The sequence below is a fragment of the Hyalella azteca genome, unplaced genomic scaffold, assembly GCF_000764305.2.
Source record: "Hyalella azteca isolate HAZT.00-mixed unplaced genomic scaffold, Hazt_2.0.2 contig3037, whole genome shotgun sequence".
NCBI classification, from domain to species: Eukaryota; Metazoa; Arthropoda; class Malacostraca; order Amphipoda; family Hyalellidae; genus Hyalella; species Hyalella azteca.
In genome coordinates this window covers 62,635-84,550 of record NW_025933291.1, presented here as the reverse complement: position 1 = coordinate 84,550, position 21,916 = coordinate 62,635, and the positions used below count along the sequence as shown (strand labels likewise).

Here is a 21,916-nt window from a genome sequence, read left to right as displayed (position 1 = left end):
ATTTTCGAAAATTAGATGAGAAATTATTGTACATCGGCAAGATTGGAGATACTGGATTCCCTGGAAGTGTTGTCTTTAAAAAGTATTTTTTAAACGTATATTATTTTTTATATGCTTTCAAAAACCGATTGCGATTTGTTAAACAAAACAAGAAATATCCATGCTAATTATTTTGCGTCCTGCGACGCCTAAATTAAAAAATTAACGAAATATTAAGACAGAATGGGACCTAATTAATTATCTACATTTGACGTCATCTTTAATCAACAACTATTATATAAAAGACACGAACATCACACGTCATAAAGTTCACCATGATGAAATTATACATATATGATACAATCATCAATATATGTAGATACAGCCGGTAACACCATTATAAGTATCCATCGGCTAGTCTGAATCAACATAGCATAACACGACACAATACAACATAACATAGCGTAACATAACACAACATAACATAACATAGTTATGTCGGCGCTGAAGAAATAGGCCCGTGGCTTAATTGTCGCATTTTTATGACGGGTTCAAAGGAGATCTAAAAACTGACCCGTTGACCAGATCTTTTCAAACTTAAAAGATCTAGTCATGATCAAAACTTTTACTAGGTACATGGGGTGCCAGGCATTTCAAGACTGAAAAGATACCCCTTTCTAGTCTGATCTTGAACGCGTTCTTGGTCGGAGTGTCAAAGATGCCACCAGGGAAACTATATTCCACATGCCAGTGACGCACAAGCGAGAAGAAGTGTTGTCGCGTGGATGAGTTATACCTCCGATTTTTAGCGCATTTTCTCAATTATGGAAAAAATGCACTATTGTGCTCGCCATGTCCGTCTGTCCGTCCGTCCGTCTGTCCGTCTGTGACTTCACGTTTCGCCGACGAGAAAATGCGCTCTCTGTCACTCACTGCAGTGGGTACTGTTCGAGTTATATTTTTTAGCTAGTATCCGTGGCCTTTGGTCTTATTTTTTGTTTCAAATTCTAGTAATCCTTCTAGGACATTGTATAAACCATGAGAAAACTTGTAAACTTCCATTGTCCCGATATCTGAACACTAATTATAACCAGTTAAACATGCACCCAGAAACAGATGTTAATCGTAATTACTGATCATTCTCATCGTTCCTCAGAAGGCCATGCTAGGTCTTTAAACGCGTTGACAGGAGCTGCTCAATAACCGTGCATGAGTAGCGGTCATCACGCATTGTTCCTATATAGGCTCCTCCCCCTTCCTAAAGCCGGAATCCTGAAGACGGTATTTATAGGACCGGCCCTGCCCTCACACTGTCAGTAACTTACCGGGCACAGCGTTTGTCGGAAGAATTGCATCGTATACGCTCGTAGTCATGAGAGGAATCCAGGTATGATGACTCCAGTATAAATTAAAGCTGCAGTAGATTCATTTTACTGAACTTGACGGAAATTTTGTGATGTAGCCTAATCGTTTCGGTAATAAAACTTTAAGCATAATTATCTTCTTGCAAACCCCCCTGATATTATTCAGGTAAAATTATTGTCGACGCTGGTATTATTAAGTTAACGCAATTGTGTGTGCTTAGTTGACAGAAATATATTCAAGTCATTTAGCGACTGAGAATTGAGTTCAAGGACATTTATTTGAAATAGTTAGCAAACAAATCCTACCAAGAACTATTTGAGATTCACAATGACTTTTTGGCAATTAATGCACATATATGAGCATCCTAAAGGACAGCTCCATTCGTCGAAAATGCTTTTGATATTTTTTCTATCGAATTAAATGTTGATAACTTTTATGGGGAATTGCATTCCGGTCTCGGATGAGCAGAAGTCCTGAATTTGTTTGTGTATGTAATTTTCCCCATATAATTCCGGGGCCAGGCTTCACACACACGCAAATGAACTTTAACAAAAAATTCATAATTAATTGTCGAAATTAGCGTGTATATGGTTTTAAGCCTGGTGCAGTAAATGTGTTGGCGCTGTTCGAGCGTCTATCCACGATTATTATCATTTCGGGATATTATTTTTACCTGAAATTTATATTGCAAAACTGGGACCACTGGATTTCATTTACCATAAATTGCTTTGTTATAGAAGTGTAGGAATAAAAAGAAAGACCACACCTACAGTAGGTTTCACGTAGTCAAACGTCATCCCCATGTCCAATTTTTATCAATCAATGATACAGCGGTGGCGCAAATGAACATATATTCGCCTACCTGCGTCATGAAATCAGAAATGTTCATGTTGCTCTGTCTTTTATATACATATCCAAGTCATGATGATGTATGCATTTTTAGCGAATAACTATACAAATTCCTTACCGTCTATATGAGAGAATGAACTTTTGAAAGTTAAAAACTTAATTTAACAATGCGGTATATAAGCCTCATTCATCAATTTGTGTTCTAACGTGGTACACGTAAAATTATAGGAATAGTGTATAGCGAAAGATATGCGCATCGTACACTGTGAGGGAAAGCTCGCTAAAATAGATTTCCTGCTAAAATTGTCACGTTAGGTCAAGCGCGCTGGAAGCTTAGTCCACTGCTATAGTCTCATGTCAAGATCCTCAACAAAGGTTCCTCTTTTGAAGTACCGGCAAGTAAAAGCCCGTCTGAATTATGTTGAAACATACTGAGAGAAACCATTAGAATTGGGAAATCGGACAAAATCCTGGTCGGAAGAAACGAAAATCGAACTTTTCAGAAGGAATTCGATCGAATCTTGACATAAGACCAGTACGATTTAGAGCTATGCTGATTATATCCTTTCCTACATCAATCCCAGCTTCCTCCAAGTCGCTTTTAATTTCACCACGAGTAACAAACGGGTTCTTCTGTACCTTTCTGCTAATCCACCTTGCATTACCGTCTGTTAGTTTCCTTGGACGTTTGGAGGTTTGCAACAGCATGCTCGGATGATATCATCAGGATGATAGCTTCCTGATGATTTTTCCAACTGTATTTAATTATAGTCTAAGCTTCTTGGATATTATTTGATACCACTTCCCTTTTTTGTGACAATGGATGAACTTTTGACGCAAATCTGTCGCTAACTCTCGAGTTTTAGGCATTTTAAATTAAATATCAAAGAAGAAGCGGAATAATATCTTCAACGGAACACGAAATCTTGTAAACAATAGGAAATTGCTAAGATTGGCCAATTAGATTGCGATATGAGATTAGCGGAACGTCTAAAGCGAAAAGCGAATTTTGAGTACCTAAAAAAGTTATTTTTGTTCATTTTGAACATGTGCCCAATACTTTTGCGTCGGTTTATTTTTCTATTTTGTTGAATAAAATCTAAACAATGCTTACTGTTCAATATCCTTTTCACATAATGTTTCTAGTACCATTAGCGATATACTGAAGGAAGTAGAGAGCGTTTGGGGGGCGGTAGGGGGGGGCGGCAGCCCGAAGTCAAAGTCAGAAGTTCCAATGTTTGTTTGACGATTTGTACACAACACGTGCAGCGCATAATGACTCCCAGCGATGGTTTTTTCACCCAGATCTGCTTTTTAACCTCGCCTGGTTTTACGTCTCGGACAAATTAACGGCCGGACTCGCGAACTACTGAACTTAACTCGATGAAACTTGGTACACGTATTCATTAGGACCTAACGGTAATGTTTAGCTCGTGAAAATTTTTTTGAATTTTGCCTTCATTTTTTTGCCACAGTTTTATGGCAATACGGGCAGAAAGTCACAGGGATCAAGGAATTTTTTCCAAACTATTGAACAGATTCGAACGAAATTTAGAATTTACAGTCCTAACTACCGAACGGTAATGTTTAACTCGTGAAAATTTATTCGATTGCGCCTTTGTTCGCGAGTTTTTTCTTATTTCACTTTCATTCGTGATTTAAACAGCAATATGTGCTTAAATGCGTGCAATCAAGAAATTTCTTCCGAAACTACGGAATAGATTTGAACGAAACTTAGTATTTAAATACCTAACCTCAGCAACGGTGATGTTTAACTCGCTACAACTTTTTCGTTTTGCCTTCGTTTGCGAGTTATACGGCTATACGTATACGGCTATACGTATACGGCTATACGTAAACGGCTCCTGGTTAAACCGGCCGGTAGAAAAGCCGGCCGGTAGAAAAGCCGGCCGTTCCTCCTATATCTGTATAACTCGCGAACGAAAGCCAAATAGAAAAATTGTCACGGGCTAAACATCACCGTTGGGAGGTTAGGTATTTATATACAAAGTTTCGTTTAAATCTGTTCCGTAGTTTAGAAGAAATTTCTTGATCGCCGCGAATTTAAGCGACTAACTATCCGGCGATACGGTCCGAATATAAGGAAGTGTGAAATCAGGAATGACGGTGAAATAAACAAAAAACACGCAAACGAAGGTAAAATCGAAATTTTTTTTACAAGCTAAAAAATCACCGTTTGGTAGTTAGGAATGTATATACAAAATTTCGTTCAAATCTGTTCAGTAGTTTGGAAGAAATTCTGTGATCACTGCAAATTTTGGCCTGTATCGCAATATAACTCACGAATGAAGGTAAAATTTAATAATTTTTACGAGCTAAAAATCCGCGTTAGGTTCTGATGAATACGTGTTTCAGGTTTCAGTGAACTGCGTTCATTAGTTTGGTAGATATTACTTGATAATTGAATTTCGAGATTGGTCGTGCGACCGGCCACGAGTCCGGCCGTACATATGCTCGAGACGTCCTAGGTTTCTAGTGCTGAAACAGTTAAAACAGCTGAAAAACAAATTGGTTCACTAAATGGGGTTCTATTCGTGAAATACACATTCGTGTTTAACCTTTATCTTTTGAAATTGCAGCGTACTAAATTTCAAGAAAGAGGCGTATGTTTTTATATGTGTCTGTGTGGGGGCGCGAGAAATTCACTAGGTAGCCAAAGGGGGCGCCAGCCTGAAAAGTTTGGGAACCACTGCTCTCGATTTTACTTAATAGTATTAAATATTATTTAAAAACCAGCATGATACATACATAATATAAATTACAGAATAAAACTTTACGAAAGATTTCGGTGTAATGTTGTCAACCTCAGCCTGTTACTAGTGTCAACATGTTAGTTGTTACTTGCTAAGTTGTTACCAGTTACCACTTACAGGCATTTTTTCATGTTTCAGTTTGCTTACAGTTGTTTTTACACTGTTATTTTTATGTTTCATCTTCCCTACATGGATGTCTACTTTAATGTACCAGTCTCAAAAATAATCCACATATATATATACAAATAAAAGACTGATTTTTCATATGTATATGTGGATAATTTTTGAGATTGGTAGATTAAAGTAGATATCCATGTAGGAAAGGTAAAACATAAAAATAACTAACTTTTATTTACTGTATCTAACCCGTATTAGTTCGGTTAGATTAATTGCAATAAAGTTGCATTGATATGTTTTGAAAATGTTTATGAGTAAATCCTAATAGCAGACAATAAATATTTAGAGATTTCCAATAATTTTGGCCATTGTAGCGGCTAATGTAGCGGCGCTACATTTTACTGTAGCGGTAGCGGTAGCGCTCGCTACAATCTAGTGGGTGTAGCGGTAGCGGTAGCGCCCGCTACATTCAGAGCATGTAGCGGTAGCGGTAGCGCCGCTACATTCCAAAGTAGCGCTGCCCAGCTCTGATTATAACAAAGTATATTGCATAATCAACTCATTATTTGAGCACGTGAAGAGAAAAATGAAGAGTAATAAAGTAATGAGAATAAATTGGTTATATATTATAAAACGTGCATGTCATTTAAAGCTGCCGGCTTAATGCATAAATTAATAGTTTCATTTTCATTGATGGAAGCTTTTTGACTAATTTGAAGAAACTTTCTCTCTGTTCACTTCGTAACTAGAAGGAATCGTATGTGTTCGCCACACTGATGTTCTAAATGATATAGTTGTGTATGACACTGCATTGCATGATAAATGTTAACTCGGACAAAATGCATGATAGATGTCAACTGATGATTATTACATGCAGATATAAGCTTTAGAAAGTGTTATTTGTTTTCTCTGGAATAACATTTAAAATTCTGAAGAGTATTTTGTTTGTTGAAATTATCAATGATCTTTAATTATACACACAAAAAAGCAAAGATGTTAATTTTAATGTTTATTTTTCAAGTGAAAACGTTCGAAATAATGTTAAATCACGTTAACGTTTCGCGATTTTGGTCTTGACACGTCACTCGAACGACATCGGTGTTCTGAGCTAATCCAAATCCTCTTACGGAGAGGAAGGTCTTCAGAAGAACCCGGTATATTGCGGGATCTCGTGGCATTTCTAAGCATAAGTCGTGTCACTGCTCGGATTTGAATTCCTATACAAATTTACAGTAATTTGATCCACTGCGCGACCAATTCAACAAAACGAAGAATGAGAAAGTATTCCGTGGGGGCAACACATTGTAAATATTTTTTTGTTCGGACTAGAAAAGTACTTTTCAAATCTGTGTAAATGGTTTATCTAAACCAGCATCATTGAATACATATACAAGGACAGCCATCGCCACATTTCAAAATATTTCAAAGATACCATTTAAGTAGACGAATGCTGAATGATTGAACATAAAATCTGCATCACGTACGTGTTAGCATGAATAATCTAATTAATTTTGACCTCGTTCAATTTCATGTTTTCTTCCCCACGAAAACAACATAATTGATAAAAAATCAATGTCACAACTACTTTAAATGAACACTTCTTTGGAAAAATCAAGATAAGCCGTTTAATTTGCTTTCATTTGAGCCGCTTTTCTCCGGTATGCAGAAGTGCGCCTTATCGGCTTTTGCGCTGGCGGCTTTGTGTTGTGGCGTCTTCAGCATCCCAGCTAAGTTGCACTTGAGCGGGGGATCCACCGCTCACAGGCAGTCGAGAGGAGACTTCCACGCCACCTTCCGGGAAGCCAATCTGCAACAGCTGGACCAGCTTAAACCTCCGGTGTTGGGCAGAACTGGATTTGAACTACACCAAAATGGAACCCAGCGGAAAGGACGCAATTTCTTCCTTAGAGGAAGCACTGACTTTGGAGCCGCAGCGAAATTTAACGGACTACAGAAGCCTTCTAGTGGTTTTTCACCCCCAAAGCAGAACTTATTGCCCAACTCAGCATCGCTGAAATGTACCGACATTCCTCCCGCTACCCCCATTCGAGGGTACAGCTACACCACCCCGAAAAAGCCATTCCTATTCTACCAGGTACGTTGCAGGGCAACTTATGTAAAAAATTTTGAATTTGCTTTCAGCAGTTTTCACTATTGTTTCAGGATTAATTTTGTTTTTGACGGAAAACGTGTGCACGGAAATACTTGTTTACTGACAATCAACCTTACCGTTCCTTTCGTGGATTTACGTTATCGGTAAGAGAGACATGTTTTATACGAAGCAAATTGTAATGTTCCTATTAGTTCATGTTCAAACGGATGGGTTTATTTGATTCGTTGGCGGTAACTTCCGATTGGGTGATTGGGGTTATTAGGCTTGGTCCAAGTTCCAAGCTTATTAAAGTAGAACAGCAGAACAGAGGAGGGAAGTTCTCCTACAAATGAACACGCATTTAATTAAATTAATTGAGCACTAGTAACCAGATATGTACAACAATATTCTAAACATATTTCTCACAGTTATTCCATTACAAAGTAGATAACCTAGACGCTTACCAAGAGCATGAGTACAAGCGGCTGGGTTCAGTAAGGATCAACGAATGACCAAACCGTAAGCAACCGTTCAGGTCCTTCCAATACTTTGGTTGACGTTGCCAGAACATCTGCTAAAAATTCCTAAAACTAAAATCCATTACACAAATCTTTTCATCATTTTCAACTCTGAACCTTTATACTTGCTTCAATCCATGAACGAATAACATTCATCATATAGATAAGAACAATACGCACCTGTCTATTCTTCAAGCTATCACTCATTGGTTGTTGGTCTAGGGATATTTTTATATTAAATTTCTCGTGCTAATCGAGAATACGTCCCATAGTTTCCGCAGTAACATTACAAGTTCGGCGATGAATGTATAACAAAATTCAAAGATAATTACCCGGCCCTCTCATGCAATTAACATTGAAATTTCGGGTGCTGCGTGCATGCTTTAACGCAGTCTTATATTACGCGCTTCTTGATCGGTCTTTCAACCGGTCTCGTCCCAACATCCGGCAAAAGTCACTTATGTATATGCAGGTCAGGTAAAAACATGGTCTTAGGTCCCAAATAACAGTTTGGTAAGTATTAGCCCTTGCAAATCTACATAAAATATTCAGATTCTACCATCTCCCTTCAGACATAAAAAGCACTCTATACCTCACCCATATTAGGTCAACTCTCGATTACCCCTCAATACACACTATCGAAAACAGCAATATCCCAACTGCAGAAAGTCCAAAATAAAGCACTGAAATTCATCACGAACACACACTGGTCCGACTTTATATCCTCCCAAACACTATACGAATAATGCAAAATTCCTACAACCAACACAGTCCTTCACCAACAAGCAAGTAAAACCTGGTTCACCTTCAAAACTTTTGATCCCCAACTCTTCAACCAACTCAAATTACCCCCAGTCACCATAGCAGGGCAGCACCGATTATGCTATAGCTCCAAAGTACTCGCACTAGGTCCCCCACCTCCACACCTGTACAAATAAATACGCAGCGGACCATGCTGCACCAGGACGGGAGTTATTCCCATCACTTTTGGGTGCAGCTGGTCCCAAAAAAAAACACACACCATCCAATACACCATTATGCTGACGGACTGACGCGACTTACCGAGATTTACAATCAACCTGAAACTAAGAAGCCGGACACTAACTTCAACCAAAGAACTAATTAATTTATAGATGACGACCACATGAGACAGTCCACATAAAACTTAGCATAAATACTGACAGACTACGAAATCTATCAGAACGTGCAACGTCCCTCTGCAACCAAGGTCCACTATAACGAACGCGAACCCAGAAAGCGAAGATTATGTGACGAAAAATACAAGAAATTACCTATTCCAATGCCAGAACTCAACGAAGAAATAGCTGTTAAGCTATTTAACTGGCAAACAACGAATACGGACAGAAGCTCTTAGTGAAGACCTGGATTTTTCCAAAGTTTTTTACTATTTCGGACGCGATAAATTGAATTCCAATAGGCACACAATCAACATCAACTTTCACGACACCTTCTTTACCAAGGACAGGCACACAAGTTGCACAGATGAACAGATATCCTCCCTCCCAGCATGAAACGCACTTTATACCAATGGATTTACCCTAAAACAACCAAACTAAAAACTAACATTCTTACCAGCCTCCTCATTTTCGACAGGCTCAATACTTTCATCATAATTATTATCATCACCTTCACTTCATCCTATCACCCGTTGCGAAAAAAAGACACATTAAAAGTATTCTAAGACAAAAATAAAGCGATAAGCGAGCAGATACAGAGTAGACATGATCTTTATTTTCGATTAACAGTACTCAAATATATAAACATCGTAGATGATGAACCCTCACTCTGCTTCGCCGTATACCTTAAAAATTAAACCACCCAAAGTAATGACGGGTTCCCTCATTCGTCTCCAGCCCCATCGAAACCGCAAAAGCCTACCAGCTACATAACCGTGAGCATAGGGCCATTTTTGTTTCTTCTTCTTTTTCCATTTATTCTTCCACCTTCTGGCCACTCTACACCACCTCATGTTTTCCTAAATTTTCCTAGAGCCACCGCACAAACATTCCCATTTGTGTTAAAAATGTCATACTCACATCTGAGGTATAAAATCCGTGATAAATATTCTACTAACAAGTTATCAATTTTGATCGGCAGACTCCTCCTTCAGGCCTCTACGGAACCCCCGACCACCCCACTACTACCCCTTCTTATGTAAGTCATCAAAAAGTTCATTATAATGTTTTTTGGGGCCCACATCATGGGATGAGTTATTTGATGTGACTGAACGAGTTAAACCCCAAAACCTCACGTAAGTATTCGAATATTTTCAACCCATTGGAGGGTGGAAATAGATATACGCAAAAATCAATTTCTGATGCTAACACAAGAAGGTATGAACCATTCAGAGCTATATCTACTCGTCAAGCATTCTTAAAAATTTTTCATATCGAAGTAGCGAATCGTAGCTGAAAAATTCATCCAAATTGCCATTGCGCTGCAAGGATTTGATGTTTTGAAAAATTAAACATATAAATATAAAAGAGACTATATTTCTACACTATGATTAATCATCATCCAGTTTCTGATAATATTGAGTCTGCAAAGATATTTAAAGAATGCGGGGTAAGCGTAAACGTTGCTGTTTGCATGATACAAACGTTGAAAATTGCTCATATTTCAATTTATGAACGTGATAGGGGTAGCGTTATTAATGAAAAGCTGGAGATGATGCGGGATCGTTAAAGTCATGACGAAATTACCTCAAACTCAAACCATGGGACGTGGTGGAAATTGTTGAAAAATGTCGAGTTACCATAAATCACAACCTGCCATTATGATTAAAACTCCGTAGTAATTTTAGATAGATATGAGTTTAAAGTCATCGATGTCAAATTTATGATTGATCTGTTTCCTACTCTTGCAAATTTTTAATTCTTCAATTCAATGTATAAAATCAAACATTCAATATTCACGCTAACTCATTTATTTGCTGAATTTTCTTGTCAGCAACGAATTTGCAGCTTTTTAATTATATGGAAACATGGTGTTGAACATTGCGGTACGGCATTTCCTAAAATATTTGTTTAAGACGTTATTGAAGCAAAACTGTGGAGCAAAGTGTAGTCAATAAATTGTAACCACAAATCTCTGTTCATCAGACCATCACTACACCCTGCTCACCCCCAACTCCAACCACTGAGAGTACCGTCACCGTGAGTGCCCAGCTGAATTTGGTTATATTTAATGTATTACTTATTATACCTATTATTCGTGCTACCCAAACTAATTTCAAATGGTCTAATTTGAATATTATAACCCTTTACTGGCCGTCTAATTTTTGAGGAATGTAGTCCTAATTATTATCTAGCAAACTGTTATTCAAAGACAATATATTATATTCATAACTATCCCGGGCAAGACCGGGTTTGAATGCTTTTAGATTATAATGATCAAAAAGTTCTAAGCAAATGTCATCACTCATCAGCGCTCGACTCCCCCTACCACTAAACCGACCCGCTCCACCGTTACCCCCACAACTCCTCCTACCACCGTAAGTTCACATTTTAATTTGCTTATATATAATGAAATAATTACTATTTAGCTAACAAGACTGATTTCAAATGATCTGTGTAAAATATCAAATAATTTTGACTTTTCGTCATATTATTAGACCATGTAAAGGTAATTATCAATACAAAGACAGTAATTTATTAATAATCATATTGCAAGGATTGTATCTACCCAGGCAACGCCAGGTTCACAATAATACCTAGCTATTATTCCAGAGGAACGGACTATGCTTAGTTTACAATTTTAATTTAAAGAAGTAAAAAACTTGGCCAACCTGGACCTAATGCCACCAGGATTATCGAATGTTTTTAATACCCTGAAGGCTTTTAGTGTATTAAAAGTTAGGCGGAAGACTTTTAATACCCTTAACCCAAGCATGTCTGATTTTCTAGTTCATTTAGTTCTGTGTCTAGTAATCAAGTGCAAATTAATAACGCAGCGAAATACCGGATGCAATTTTTTTCGGCAATCTGACCAATGTGCGGAATGAGACCAATTTTGAACGTTTGCCAAGTACGTAGTATTGCCCTCATCTACCAGACTTTTTTGAAACATTACCGGACATGGGTAGAAAACCGGACAATTGCGTCCGGTAATTGGTAAACAATCTCATTACCGGACGTGCTAATGATGTCGACAAAGCTTAACATGCAAAAATCGCCAACCTCGTTAGGGTTAGGTATTTATAAAATCCTTCTTTACATTATCTTCTAGTGACCTTTCGACTGAGGTTAGGTCAAGCTACATAGGTAAATTTTTAATTTTTTTTTGCCATTGAAAAAGGTGCGTCGAGCATTGTCTGGTTTTTAGGAATTATAAACTTTAAACAATAAAAATTAAATCCTCAAGCACTTTATAAATAAGCTTATAAGAATTTCAAATGGTCTGATTGTAATGTTAAAAGCCCTCTAATAGCCGTCCGATATTTTAACTACGGCAAGTTAACACTCATTTATCAGACGGTAATTAAAGGATTATCATAGGGAAAGGATTATATCAATCCCGGGTAACGCCGTGTTTGCGTGCTATTGGATTATAATAATAAAAATGTTCTAAGCAAATGTCATCTTTCATCAGCATACAACTCCCCCTACCACAAAGCCGCCCCGCTCCACCGTTACCTCCACAACTCCCCCTACCACCGTAAGTTCGCTTTTGAAATTGGTTTATATATAATGAAATACTTATTATTCAAGCTCACAAAACTGTTTTCAAATGATTTGATTAAAATCTCAAATAATACTGACTTATCGTCAAATTATTGGACTTAGTAAAGGTAATTTTCATTCCTCAGACGGTAATATAGGGATGATCATATTGCGAGGATTATATCTACCCCAGCCAATCCTGAGTTTGCATCACAATAATACCTATCTATAATTACAGAGGAACGGACAGTGATTAGTTTACGACTTTAAACGTGTAAAAATAGGCCAATTTCCACCTAATACCACCAGGATTTCCGAAGTGAGTGTGTGGATGGCTTTTAACACCCTTAACCTAATAATGTTCGAATTTTTAGCATGTCCGATTTTCTAGTTCATTTATTTCTGTGTCCAGTAATCAAGTACAAATTAATAACGCAGCGAAATACCGGACGCAATTTTTTCCGGTAATCTGAACAGTGTCCGGAATGAGACCAATTTGACTGTTTTGCCAAGTATGTAGTATTGCCCTATCTACCAGACTTTTTTTTAAACATTCCTGGACATGGGTAGAAAACCGAATAATTGCGTCCGGTAAATGCATGGCCAACAATCTCATTACCGGACGTGCTAATGATATGTCGATAAAACTTAATATGCAAAAATCTTCAGCCTCGTTATGGGCGTTTCTAATGTCCTTCTTTACATTTCTAGTGACCTTTCGATTAAGGTTAGGTCAAGCTACATAGGACAATTTTTACTTTTTTGCAATTGAAAAAGGCGTGCGATGCAGTGTCCGATTTTGTGGAATTATAAACATTACACAATCAAATTTTAATCGTCAAGCACTATATAAATAGCTTATAGTTCGCGGGCTTGTATCCAACTAATTTCAAATTGTCTGATTGTAATGTTAAAAGCCCTCTAATAGCCGTCCGATATTTTAACTACGGCAAGTTAACTCTCATTTATCAGACGGTAATTAAAGGATTATTAAAGCCGCCCCGCTCCACCGTTACCCCCACAACTCCCCCTACCACCGTAAGTTCGCTTTTGAAATTGGTTTATATATAATGAAATACTTATTATTAAAGCTCACAAAACAGTTATCAAATGATCTGATCAAAATCTCAAATAAGACTGACTTATAGTCAAATTATTGGACGTTGTAAAGGTAATTATCATTCCTCAGACTGAAATATATGGATAACCATATTGCGAGGATTATATCTACCCCAGTCAATCCTGGGTTTGCATCACAATAATACCTATCTAGAATTCCAGAGGAACGGACAGTGATTAGTTTACGACTTTAAAAAGTGTAAAAAAATTGGCCAACTTGAACTTAATACCACCAGGATTTCCGAAGTGATTGTGTAGATGGCTTTTAGCACCCTTAACCTAACGAGGTTGGAATTTTTAGCATGTCTGATTTTCTAGTTCATTTATTTCTGTATCCAGTAATCAAGTACAAATTAATGACGCAGCGAAATACCGGACGCAATTTTTCCGGTAATCTGAACAGTGTTTAAATTTCCTTATCCAACCTTCTTCTCTCCATTTTTGCAACGGCTCATTGCTTCACAATAATGCTTTGGGCTAAGTTCCCCCACAGGGGTGACTTCTGACGCGTGTCTATACTCGTCAGAAGTCCTACGGGATTTCGCGCTCCTAGAGGGATTGTTCCTGAGCGCCCCACCTCTGAGCTCTCTGTTTGACTGCGGGCTTGAGTTGTGGGGTTAAGGTATTGTGTAGGTAGGATTCCTGACATTTCCATTCTTTATCTCTTGCAGGCGGCAGACGTCTCGTGTAAGCTACCTCTTGTTCGAGTGTCTTAGTTTCTGTTGCTTCTCATCTGTCCCTCCTTGTCACTTCGTCTCTTTGAGATGCTAAAGGTGCTCATACACGAGGCGAAACTAAAATTTGTGATGATTGACGTCTTCAGAGGCGACTAGCTCTTGCATTGCACCCAAAGCAGTTCGAGTTGTTTCTAGCCAGTCTAGTCACTAGTATGCCCAGTACCGCTTCGGCGTTCGCAGTGAGTATAACCTCGTCGCTCTCTCTCTCCTGCTTGTCTCTAAGCCGCTGTAACACGCATAGCTGTAGAGCTCTCGCTTGTCTCTACCACGCACACACCTTACACGACAACTCCCAACGTCGCACTGGCGCTGGTGGACTGTACCGAAAACTCTCTTCTCGTGTATAGGCTCTCAGCCGGCAAAAGTGTAGTCTACTCAACTAATCGACGCAACTATTCGCCCCGTTTATAAGCACAATTACGCTGCTTCTTTCGAGCCAGCTTCAACGGGCTGGGCAATTGAGACCTTGCGCCCCTAGTGGGTGATGAATGATTCTTTTATTTATGAAACTTTCGATAACTGAGACCTTCCACCTCTTTGGTGATGTTCATCTTGACTTTCGGTGCGAGATAGCTAAATAGCTGGAGCGCTATTAAACACTTGGCCACTAAACAGGCTGAGTTCCGATTCGAAGTGTACTGCAGATACGCGTTCGAATAGCCCCTAATATATACTCGTATCAAAGTTTCTAAGATTCCAATACAACAAACGTTACAACGTTACGAATAACTGATAGTTAACCCACGGTTTATTCCGTTCATATCCTTAGCCCTTAAATTGAAATATACCAAATTAAAGATCATACATAACTGTGTTCAATTTTCCCTCCACGTTTTATTGTACCGCCATAATATCTAAACCTCCAAAAAATGTATTCAATTTCGATCGCTTAGTGTATTGTCTGATTTTTAGTTTCACGCCATGTTAGTTATTCACGATAATGAATGTCTAATTTTGAAGTTCACGCCACTGGATTCCTAGAATATTTTTAATATTTGTTTATTGCCACTGAGCAGCATCACTCGACAACAAAGTCGAATAACACGACGTTCGGCATGCCTTACGTCTTCTCTTACGGCGTCAGCGATAAAGACTCGGGCAACCACTACAACAGGCATGAGACGCACGATGGCAACATGGTCAGTGTAAACACATGGTTGTTCGTCTTGTTATATTAACTCCGTGTTATATTATCTTCTAATTTTTCCGTTCCTTATATAATACAGATATTTTCAAAAAAACAATTCATCGTGCACAATCCATACTTTGAACGGATAGTAATGTCTTTTCAAAGAGTTATTTAGAACTTCCGACGCGCTCGGCAAAAATCCCCACTAAAATATTAAATCTGATGCCAGACTTTGCCATGGCCATTTTCAAACAGATTTTACCCAATATTTAATATTATTATTAAAAATTTCCTTCAAGAATCCTACTAGATTCATTTTCACATAAGTATCTTCACTTACAAATAACACGACTGTAAAATGATTAGTTAGATGTTGCAGGCATTTTCTAGAAATGGGTTCACGTGCTACTGTGTCGGGTTTTCGCATGCGAAAATTGCATTGCATTCATCATTAATTTGTTTGAGGAGCATATCATTGATGTTAAAATTAAGCATTGAAGGCCTTTTTTGCGACTTTGTTTTGCTAATCCTGTTTTGTTTCAATGGTGTAATTTGTAGTGTTTTACTTGCTTGGTCGTGCTTGAGTTAATGAGCTATTCTACTTTTAAAGAACATTACACACCTTTCTATTTTCTTAAAGCACTCGATTACTGAAATGTTTAACCTTTGATATGATTGTTCCCACTGTTTAACTACCCCCAACTTTTCAGATGGAAGGCCAGTACAAAGTTTTGCTTCCCGACGGCCGTACCCAGGTTGTGGCGTATTTCGACAAAGGCCACGGCTACAATGCTAAAGTCACCTACATATAAACTCCGTACTCATTTGTATCTTGAAATATGAAAAAATCATTTAATAGGCTGGCGTGGAAAATAAAAAAGGGATTAATTTCATTGTTTGTTAATCGATTAGAGTTAAGTATGTGCATTATTATTGTTACGCCTTACATCTCGGCTTCTGATGAAAGTTTCACGAGAATTATCGAGCAATCGAAAAGCTGTTTAACTAGTAGCATGGTTACAGTAGTGAGTTAAGAAATTATGTATGCATTAAATCATGGTTTATTAGAATACTATATAGTATAGAATAGATAAGTGTGAAATAATAACGATGCTCATTCGATGTAAGAAGGCATCACTATTAAATTTCGTTACTGTCGTGTGAGCACGGCTGTTAACTGTGCATGTAGTACCATAGATTCGCCAATTTCTTAACAATATAAATCAATGAATTTTATGCCTTTTACTCGTCCGCATACCTCTGCAGGATTAGTGGTGATATTTATTAATTGCTGTGTTGCTTGAGAATGAATTTAATGAGCTCATGATGCCAATGCTACAGAAATTGCCTCGATATCGGTTAATACTAATTAATGTTGAACTAACATGTAGGAAAAATCCCAAAGCCTAGGTCGGAATATATAAAAAAATAAACTCAGTTTCCCAGACTGAACATTTTATGGCAATGTGCTAAAATCCTGGACGTCAGCCATTTTTTCCAAAATTTGAGAACCGTCAGCGTGTAGAAAGTCACGATTACAAGAGATACGTCTTTGCATGGAGCCATTTGTTTTCGAATTTGTTTACCAGTTGTATGGAATGTCGTGTTTGTTTACCATAATTGAATAGAGTCATTATACATAAAAATACGGCATTGTATTGCAGGACAATTATGGTGAATTTACTTAATTTTTCCTGAGAAAATATTTATTTCTTGGATAATCATGATTAAAACATGAAACCACTTTCCATTTTTCGAGTGATTACTAAAATACTTGCATTTTATACCAAACAGAGCCGTTAGACCGCAATTCTGCTCAATATATGCAACAAATCAGTTTGATCTATCTTTTTTATCCAAAATACTAAAGCGTGATTGAACGACCAGATGAATTCATTGATAAAGACTACCAGACCAGATATTGTTCAATGATGCCATCAATTTCCGGGATTAGCAAAAAAGTTATATATTTTGCGATATTAAAATAACATAATAAAGTGCGCAGCATATCGTATGGGACAAGCTCTATCAAAATTATGACTAAACAACAATATTGCGAGATAATAATCACCAATCTAGAGGTGGCCTTGTGTCAATTTACACGAGTATCATTTGGCAACGTCTCGTGAACGCTTCAGCCCATAGTTTTGCTTGGAGTTTCTTCAAAAAACTTGTTTTCGTCACAAAAGTGGAACTAATAAAGTTTATTATCAGTGATCAAAGTTTACAAGTTCGGTAAGCATATTATATATTTGAGTCGTTCTTCCACCGGACTGAAGATGCATGAGGTGAGTGTAGAATATTCTCTCAACAACTTCCCGCTCTTTACAAATATCGATTGCATTACTGGACTGGGTAGGCTATGTGAGTGATGTTTTACGGTAATTTTCTGACACGTCTGAACTTATGGTCCCCTTTTCATTTTGGGAAATTAATTTTAGTAGACATGATTCAGCTGGTCAGCCCTGCCATATGAATTTATAGGCAATAGAAAATATTCATTGCTTCAACAGTTAGATTTGGATCAATTGCTACTAATTTCAGATCCTAAAGAATTGAGATCACTCTGAAGCTTGATTTTCATTGATATTTAACTTTGAAAATTGTGATTCAATGGTAAAATTATGATTGCAATAAATCAATGTAGTTTGTTTCTCTATTTTCATTGGTTAAAAATTCCTTCCTTCCTATACTGTTACTAATATTTATTTTATTCCCATCATTTAAAATGCTTCAAACAGCCAAGATAGAAATGTGTTAATTCGCGTTAAATGTAAAGTCACCAATTATCAATAGACTAACCTCAATTTTCTTAAAATTTACTTGAATTCAATGATGGTTTATAAATGCCAATCCATATAGTCAACTTAAGTCAAGTAGAGGAAGATGGGACTGCAGCCTTCATGGGGTAACATAGGAACAATCCATGGAGTGCATTCTAATTGCATTGATTTTAATTTGATGGTAGATTCTGATAAAGCAACTATTTCCAGTCATTTCAGTCTTTGTTTCAAGACTGTTGCAAATAATGAATTTTTGTCAAATTTTTGAAGATCTAGGTCAGAAAATAGTTAACCTTATTTGGAAAATGAGCTCTGTCTAGAGTCTAATGACACAAAAATGTTTGCGGCTGTAGGCTGGTAACCCCCAAGCAATTTTTAAGCAACTTTTGGAAACATAACGAGCAACTTTTGAGCAATACTAGGCATCCCTACCAGGCTACCAGTGACAATCACAGCCTGACATGCATTATAAAATGGGTAAAAAAGGACTGGAAATTGGGTGAGATGGGACCACCAAATGATCCTCTTTTATCCAGCAACCAGTCTTATCTTACCCTAAAAAGTTTCCTGTCTTACCCCATATAGTTAACAAGTTAACAAAAATAGTTTTTAAATGAATAGATCATTCTACACAGATATACATGGATTATTTTAGATACAATTTTCATATCTTGCTCAAAATAACCATTTTAACATGTTAGCTTGTTTTAATTGGGAAAATGTAGTTTACTATTTTAAATTGCAACAAGGGGATGGAGTAAAAAGGGATGTCTCTTCCCATTAGTGAACTGCAGAATTATGTGCAAGAATGGCTGTAGGAAATATCAGTATGTATATATGGGCCTGCCTACAAAGATAACTAAACTGGACATGACAGAATTTACAAATTTCTGAAAGGTCATGGGCTATGTTCAAAGAAACTGATGACAAATTCAAATGGCAAAAAAACGCATGACACCTGACACTTCAGTTATTATCCGTTGGTTTTATTTCCAATTAAGTAAATTTTTCAGTCATTTTGGGTTTGCCGTAAGACTGCAATGCATCTTCAATCTTAGTGAAACAGGCTTTCTGGCAGGCCAATCAGAGAACAAAGCAACAGTTAAAAACTGAGAGAGACACAGGGTTTCAATTGAGAAAAAACATTGTGTCAGCCGCAGTCTGTGCAGATAGAAAAAAATTTCACCTCATGTTGCATTCAAAAGGAAACCTGCAAACCACTAGGGTAGGAAAGCAAGCACAGCTGCTCACTCAGCCTGGAATAACTGTTTCAGGCTGGATGACAAGCTGTCTCTTAGATATTTTTCTGCAAATTTAATGAGGCATTAAAAATACAAACCCAATTTTGCTGATTTTTGAGCTTCACAGAAGTCATGCAACACTCAAACTGTCAAATTAGCAGCCAAAAATAATAAAAAATATATCCTGAAACTGCTACCTCCTGTGCAGATAGTTTTTAACTCATGTGTGGCAAGCTTTGTTTCTTAGAAGCCTAACTATGAAAATTTTTTTAGAATTCTTGCATGGCCCCTTCACAAGGAATGGTTGAACATGTTAAGCTGTGTGTCAGACAGCCCTATTTAAAAATGTTAATGCAGCTATTGTATGATAGGTATTCATCTTCTGAATGTCAAAGTATGACGCTTCAAGACTGGATGAGCTCAAATTCGAAATTAATTATGCTTGGATAATGACTGGCAAACTGAAAGATGTGAATGACTGTTCAATCTGTAATCATTTAGGTTCAGAATATGAAAATAAGCTAGTTGAAATTGAGTACAATTTCATCAGTACCACATGTCTCTCAGCAGGAGGAGACATGTGGTCCTGATGTTGTGGAGTGAAAGAGAAAGATCAATAGAGAAAGTCACAAATGGATTGAAGAATGCATTGCAGCAACAGAATAACAGGCAGAAGCAAATAGACTGAGACAGATTGATAATGAGGACTCTGATACCTTATATGAATCAACCATTACAATTAACACAATAAATTGGACAACTGAAGACCTCCAACCTAAAGGGATGTAAAGAAATGTTGGAAACAACCACAGAAAACGTACACAATGAAATAACGGCTAACTATCAGATCATATGACTGAGAATGACTTAATTAAATATATATGTAGTACTTTGCAGTGCTCTACAATGAGTCAAAGCCAACTCACTTATCGGGCAAGCCTAATGAAGTTTTTGTGTGACAAAAACTCCAATGGCAATGTGACTTATATTGAAGTTGACTTCCTACAACACAAAATGGCAACAAGTGGTTGTTACTTCAACTAATGTGTTTGAAGATGGGCAAAATTCAATATCAGGTCCATGCATTGATTAAAAACCTTGCACCAATAATTGCTCGTTGATCCTGTTTTACCCCAGCCTGGTCCCATCTTACTCCACAGCAGTAAGATGGGGCCAGCTCACTTTTTTTGCTCTGTACATAAAACTGTGTTGCAAAAAGTCTGAGTTGTAGTTTGAAAGCCCATTGCACAAGTACACCTTGTGACAGGTTCAGGGTTTTTCATTTATTCATGGTGTAAGTGCCACATGCTTGTTAGTTTTTGTCCTGTCTTCCTACATCTGACTATACTGCCTTTATCAGCATTCTTCATGATATTCTTCAAAATTTTAATATTGTAAGAAATAGTGTAATGCCAAATATTTTTGCAACACGCTCAACTGATGCTAGATTATCAACTTGTGGAGTTTGTTCTGGCATGTTGATAACAACAGGCCATGGGCCTATTTCTTCAGTGCCGACACTTCTATTCTATGTCTAGGGTTCTATTTAAAAAATGTATTAACTTATTAGTGTTGATTTCGAAATTGTTGCTTCAGTGATCATATTAATAATAATTGAATTAACAAGATGATATTTTGGTTGTTGATTTTTGTCTTTTTAAGGCATTTTGTATTTCACATTGTTAACATGATTCATCAGTGTTACTAAATATATCATATTTTTTATACGTATTTAATATTTATCATTTATTTTATGTATTAGTAAGTAGACATTATCAGCAGAAGTAAATACAATGCTGTAATATTAAGTTCTATAATTACTTGGTCTTGGAATTTGGCTGCAAAATATTTCAATAGAGGGAGAGAGAAGTTTGAAAATATTTTCTAGTATAAACCTGTTACTACAGCACATGCCTCAAAATTGTCCAGTTTATTTCCTTGAACTAGCAGCAAAAGTTCAGACTGTGACACGGACTTTGTATGATACAGATCACTCATTTGATTTCGAATCATTTAATGTTTTATAAGTTAAATGAAAGGCTATAAATAGAGTCCAAGTCTACCTGCTCCATGTCATTATTTTTGTCTTTCAAGTGACAAGGGTCCATTATGATACCAACATAATAAATGGGAAGTAAAATCCATTTGCCTTCAGTTTCTCATTTTGCTGATACTTAACTGTCATTCATATTTTAAGGAAAATTTATTTTATTGAAATGCCCACACAAAATTTTGTGGTGATGCCACAAAATGACAGTACAATATATGTTCCTCAAATCTATAGTCGTCATTTGATTGATAGGAGGCATAAGGTTTATTTTCAAAGTATGAACTTTCTGCCTAGGAGTAGGCAAGTAATTACCTAAAAACTCCATATTTCAATATATTAGAATTATTTCAAGTTTCTTCATACAAATTAAAAATATTGTGAGTATAATTTCAACACATCTGGCTTATCAATGTTGATCCTGCAACAATGTACTTTAAATTCATTTGAAACTTGTGGTTTTTCTCTGATATTCAAGTTTATT

The 21,916-nt window shown here is 37.0% G+C and overlaps 1 protein-coding gene across 1 annotated transcript; it reads left to right on the top strand.

Annotated features, from left to right (window-relative positions):
• Positions 1-1,307: 1,307 nt before the first annotated feature.
• LOC108683273 (nuclear pore complex protein DDB_G0274915) lies at positions 1,308-16,594 on the top strand. The gene is made up of 8 exons (XM_018172574.1): positions 1,308-1,366; positions 6,751-7,179; positions 9,813-9,869; positions 10,817-10,870; positions 11,143-11,208; positions 12,306-12,371; positions 15,249-15,371; positions 16,072-16,594. Exons 1-8 carry the CDS (start codon positions 1,352-1,354, stop codon positions 16,171-16,173), a joined length of 912 nt encoding a protein of 303 aa, XP_018028063.1. The 5' UTR covers positions 1,308-1,351; the 3' UTR covers positions 16,174-16,594.
• Positions 16,595-21,916: the final 5,322 nt, after the last annotated feature.

Coding starts and splice junctions, on each gene's coding strand:
- LOC108683273 (XM_018172574.1), top strand. Junction 7,180..9,812: donor AGCCATTCCTATTCTACCAG/GTACGTTGCAGG, acceptor TTTGATCGGCAG/ACTCCTCCTTCAGGCCTCTA. Junction 12,372..15,248: donor CCACAACTCCCCCTACCACC/GTAAGTTCGCTT, acceptor GCCACTGAGCAG/CATCACTCGACAACAAAGTC.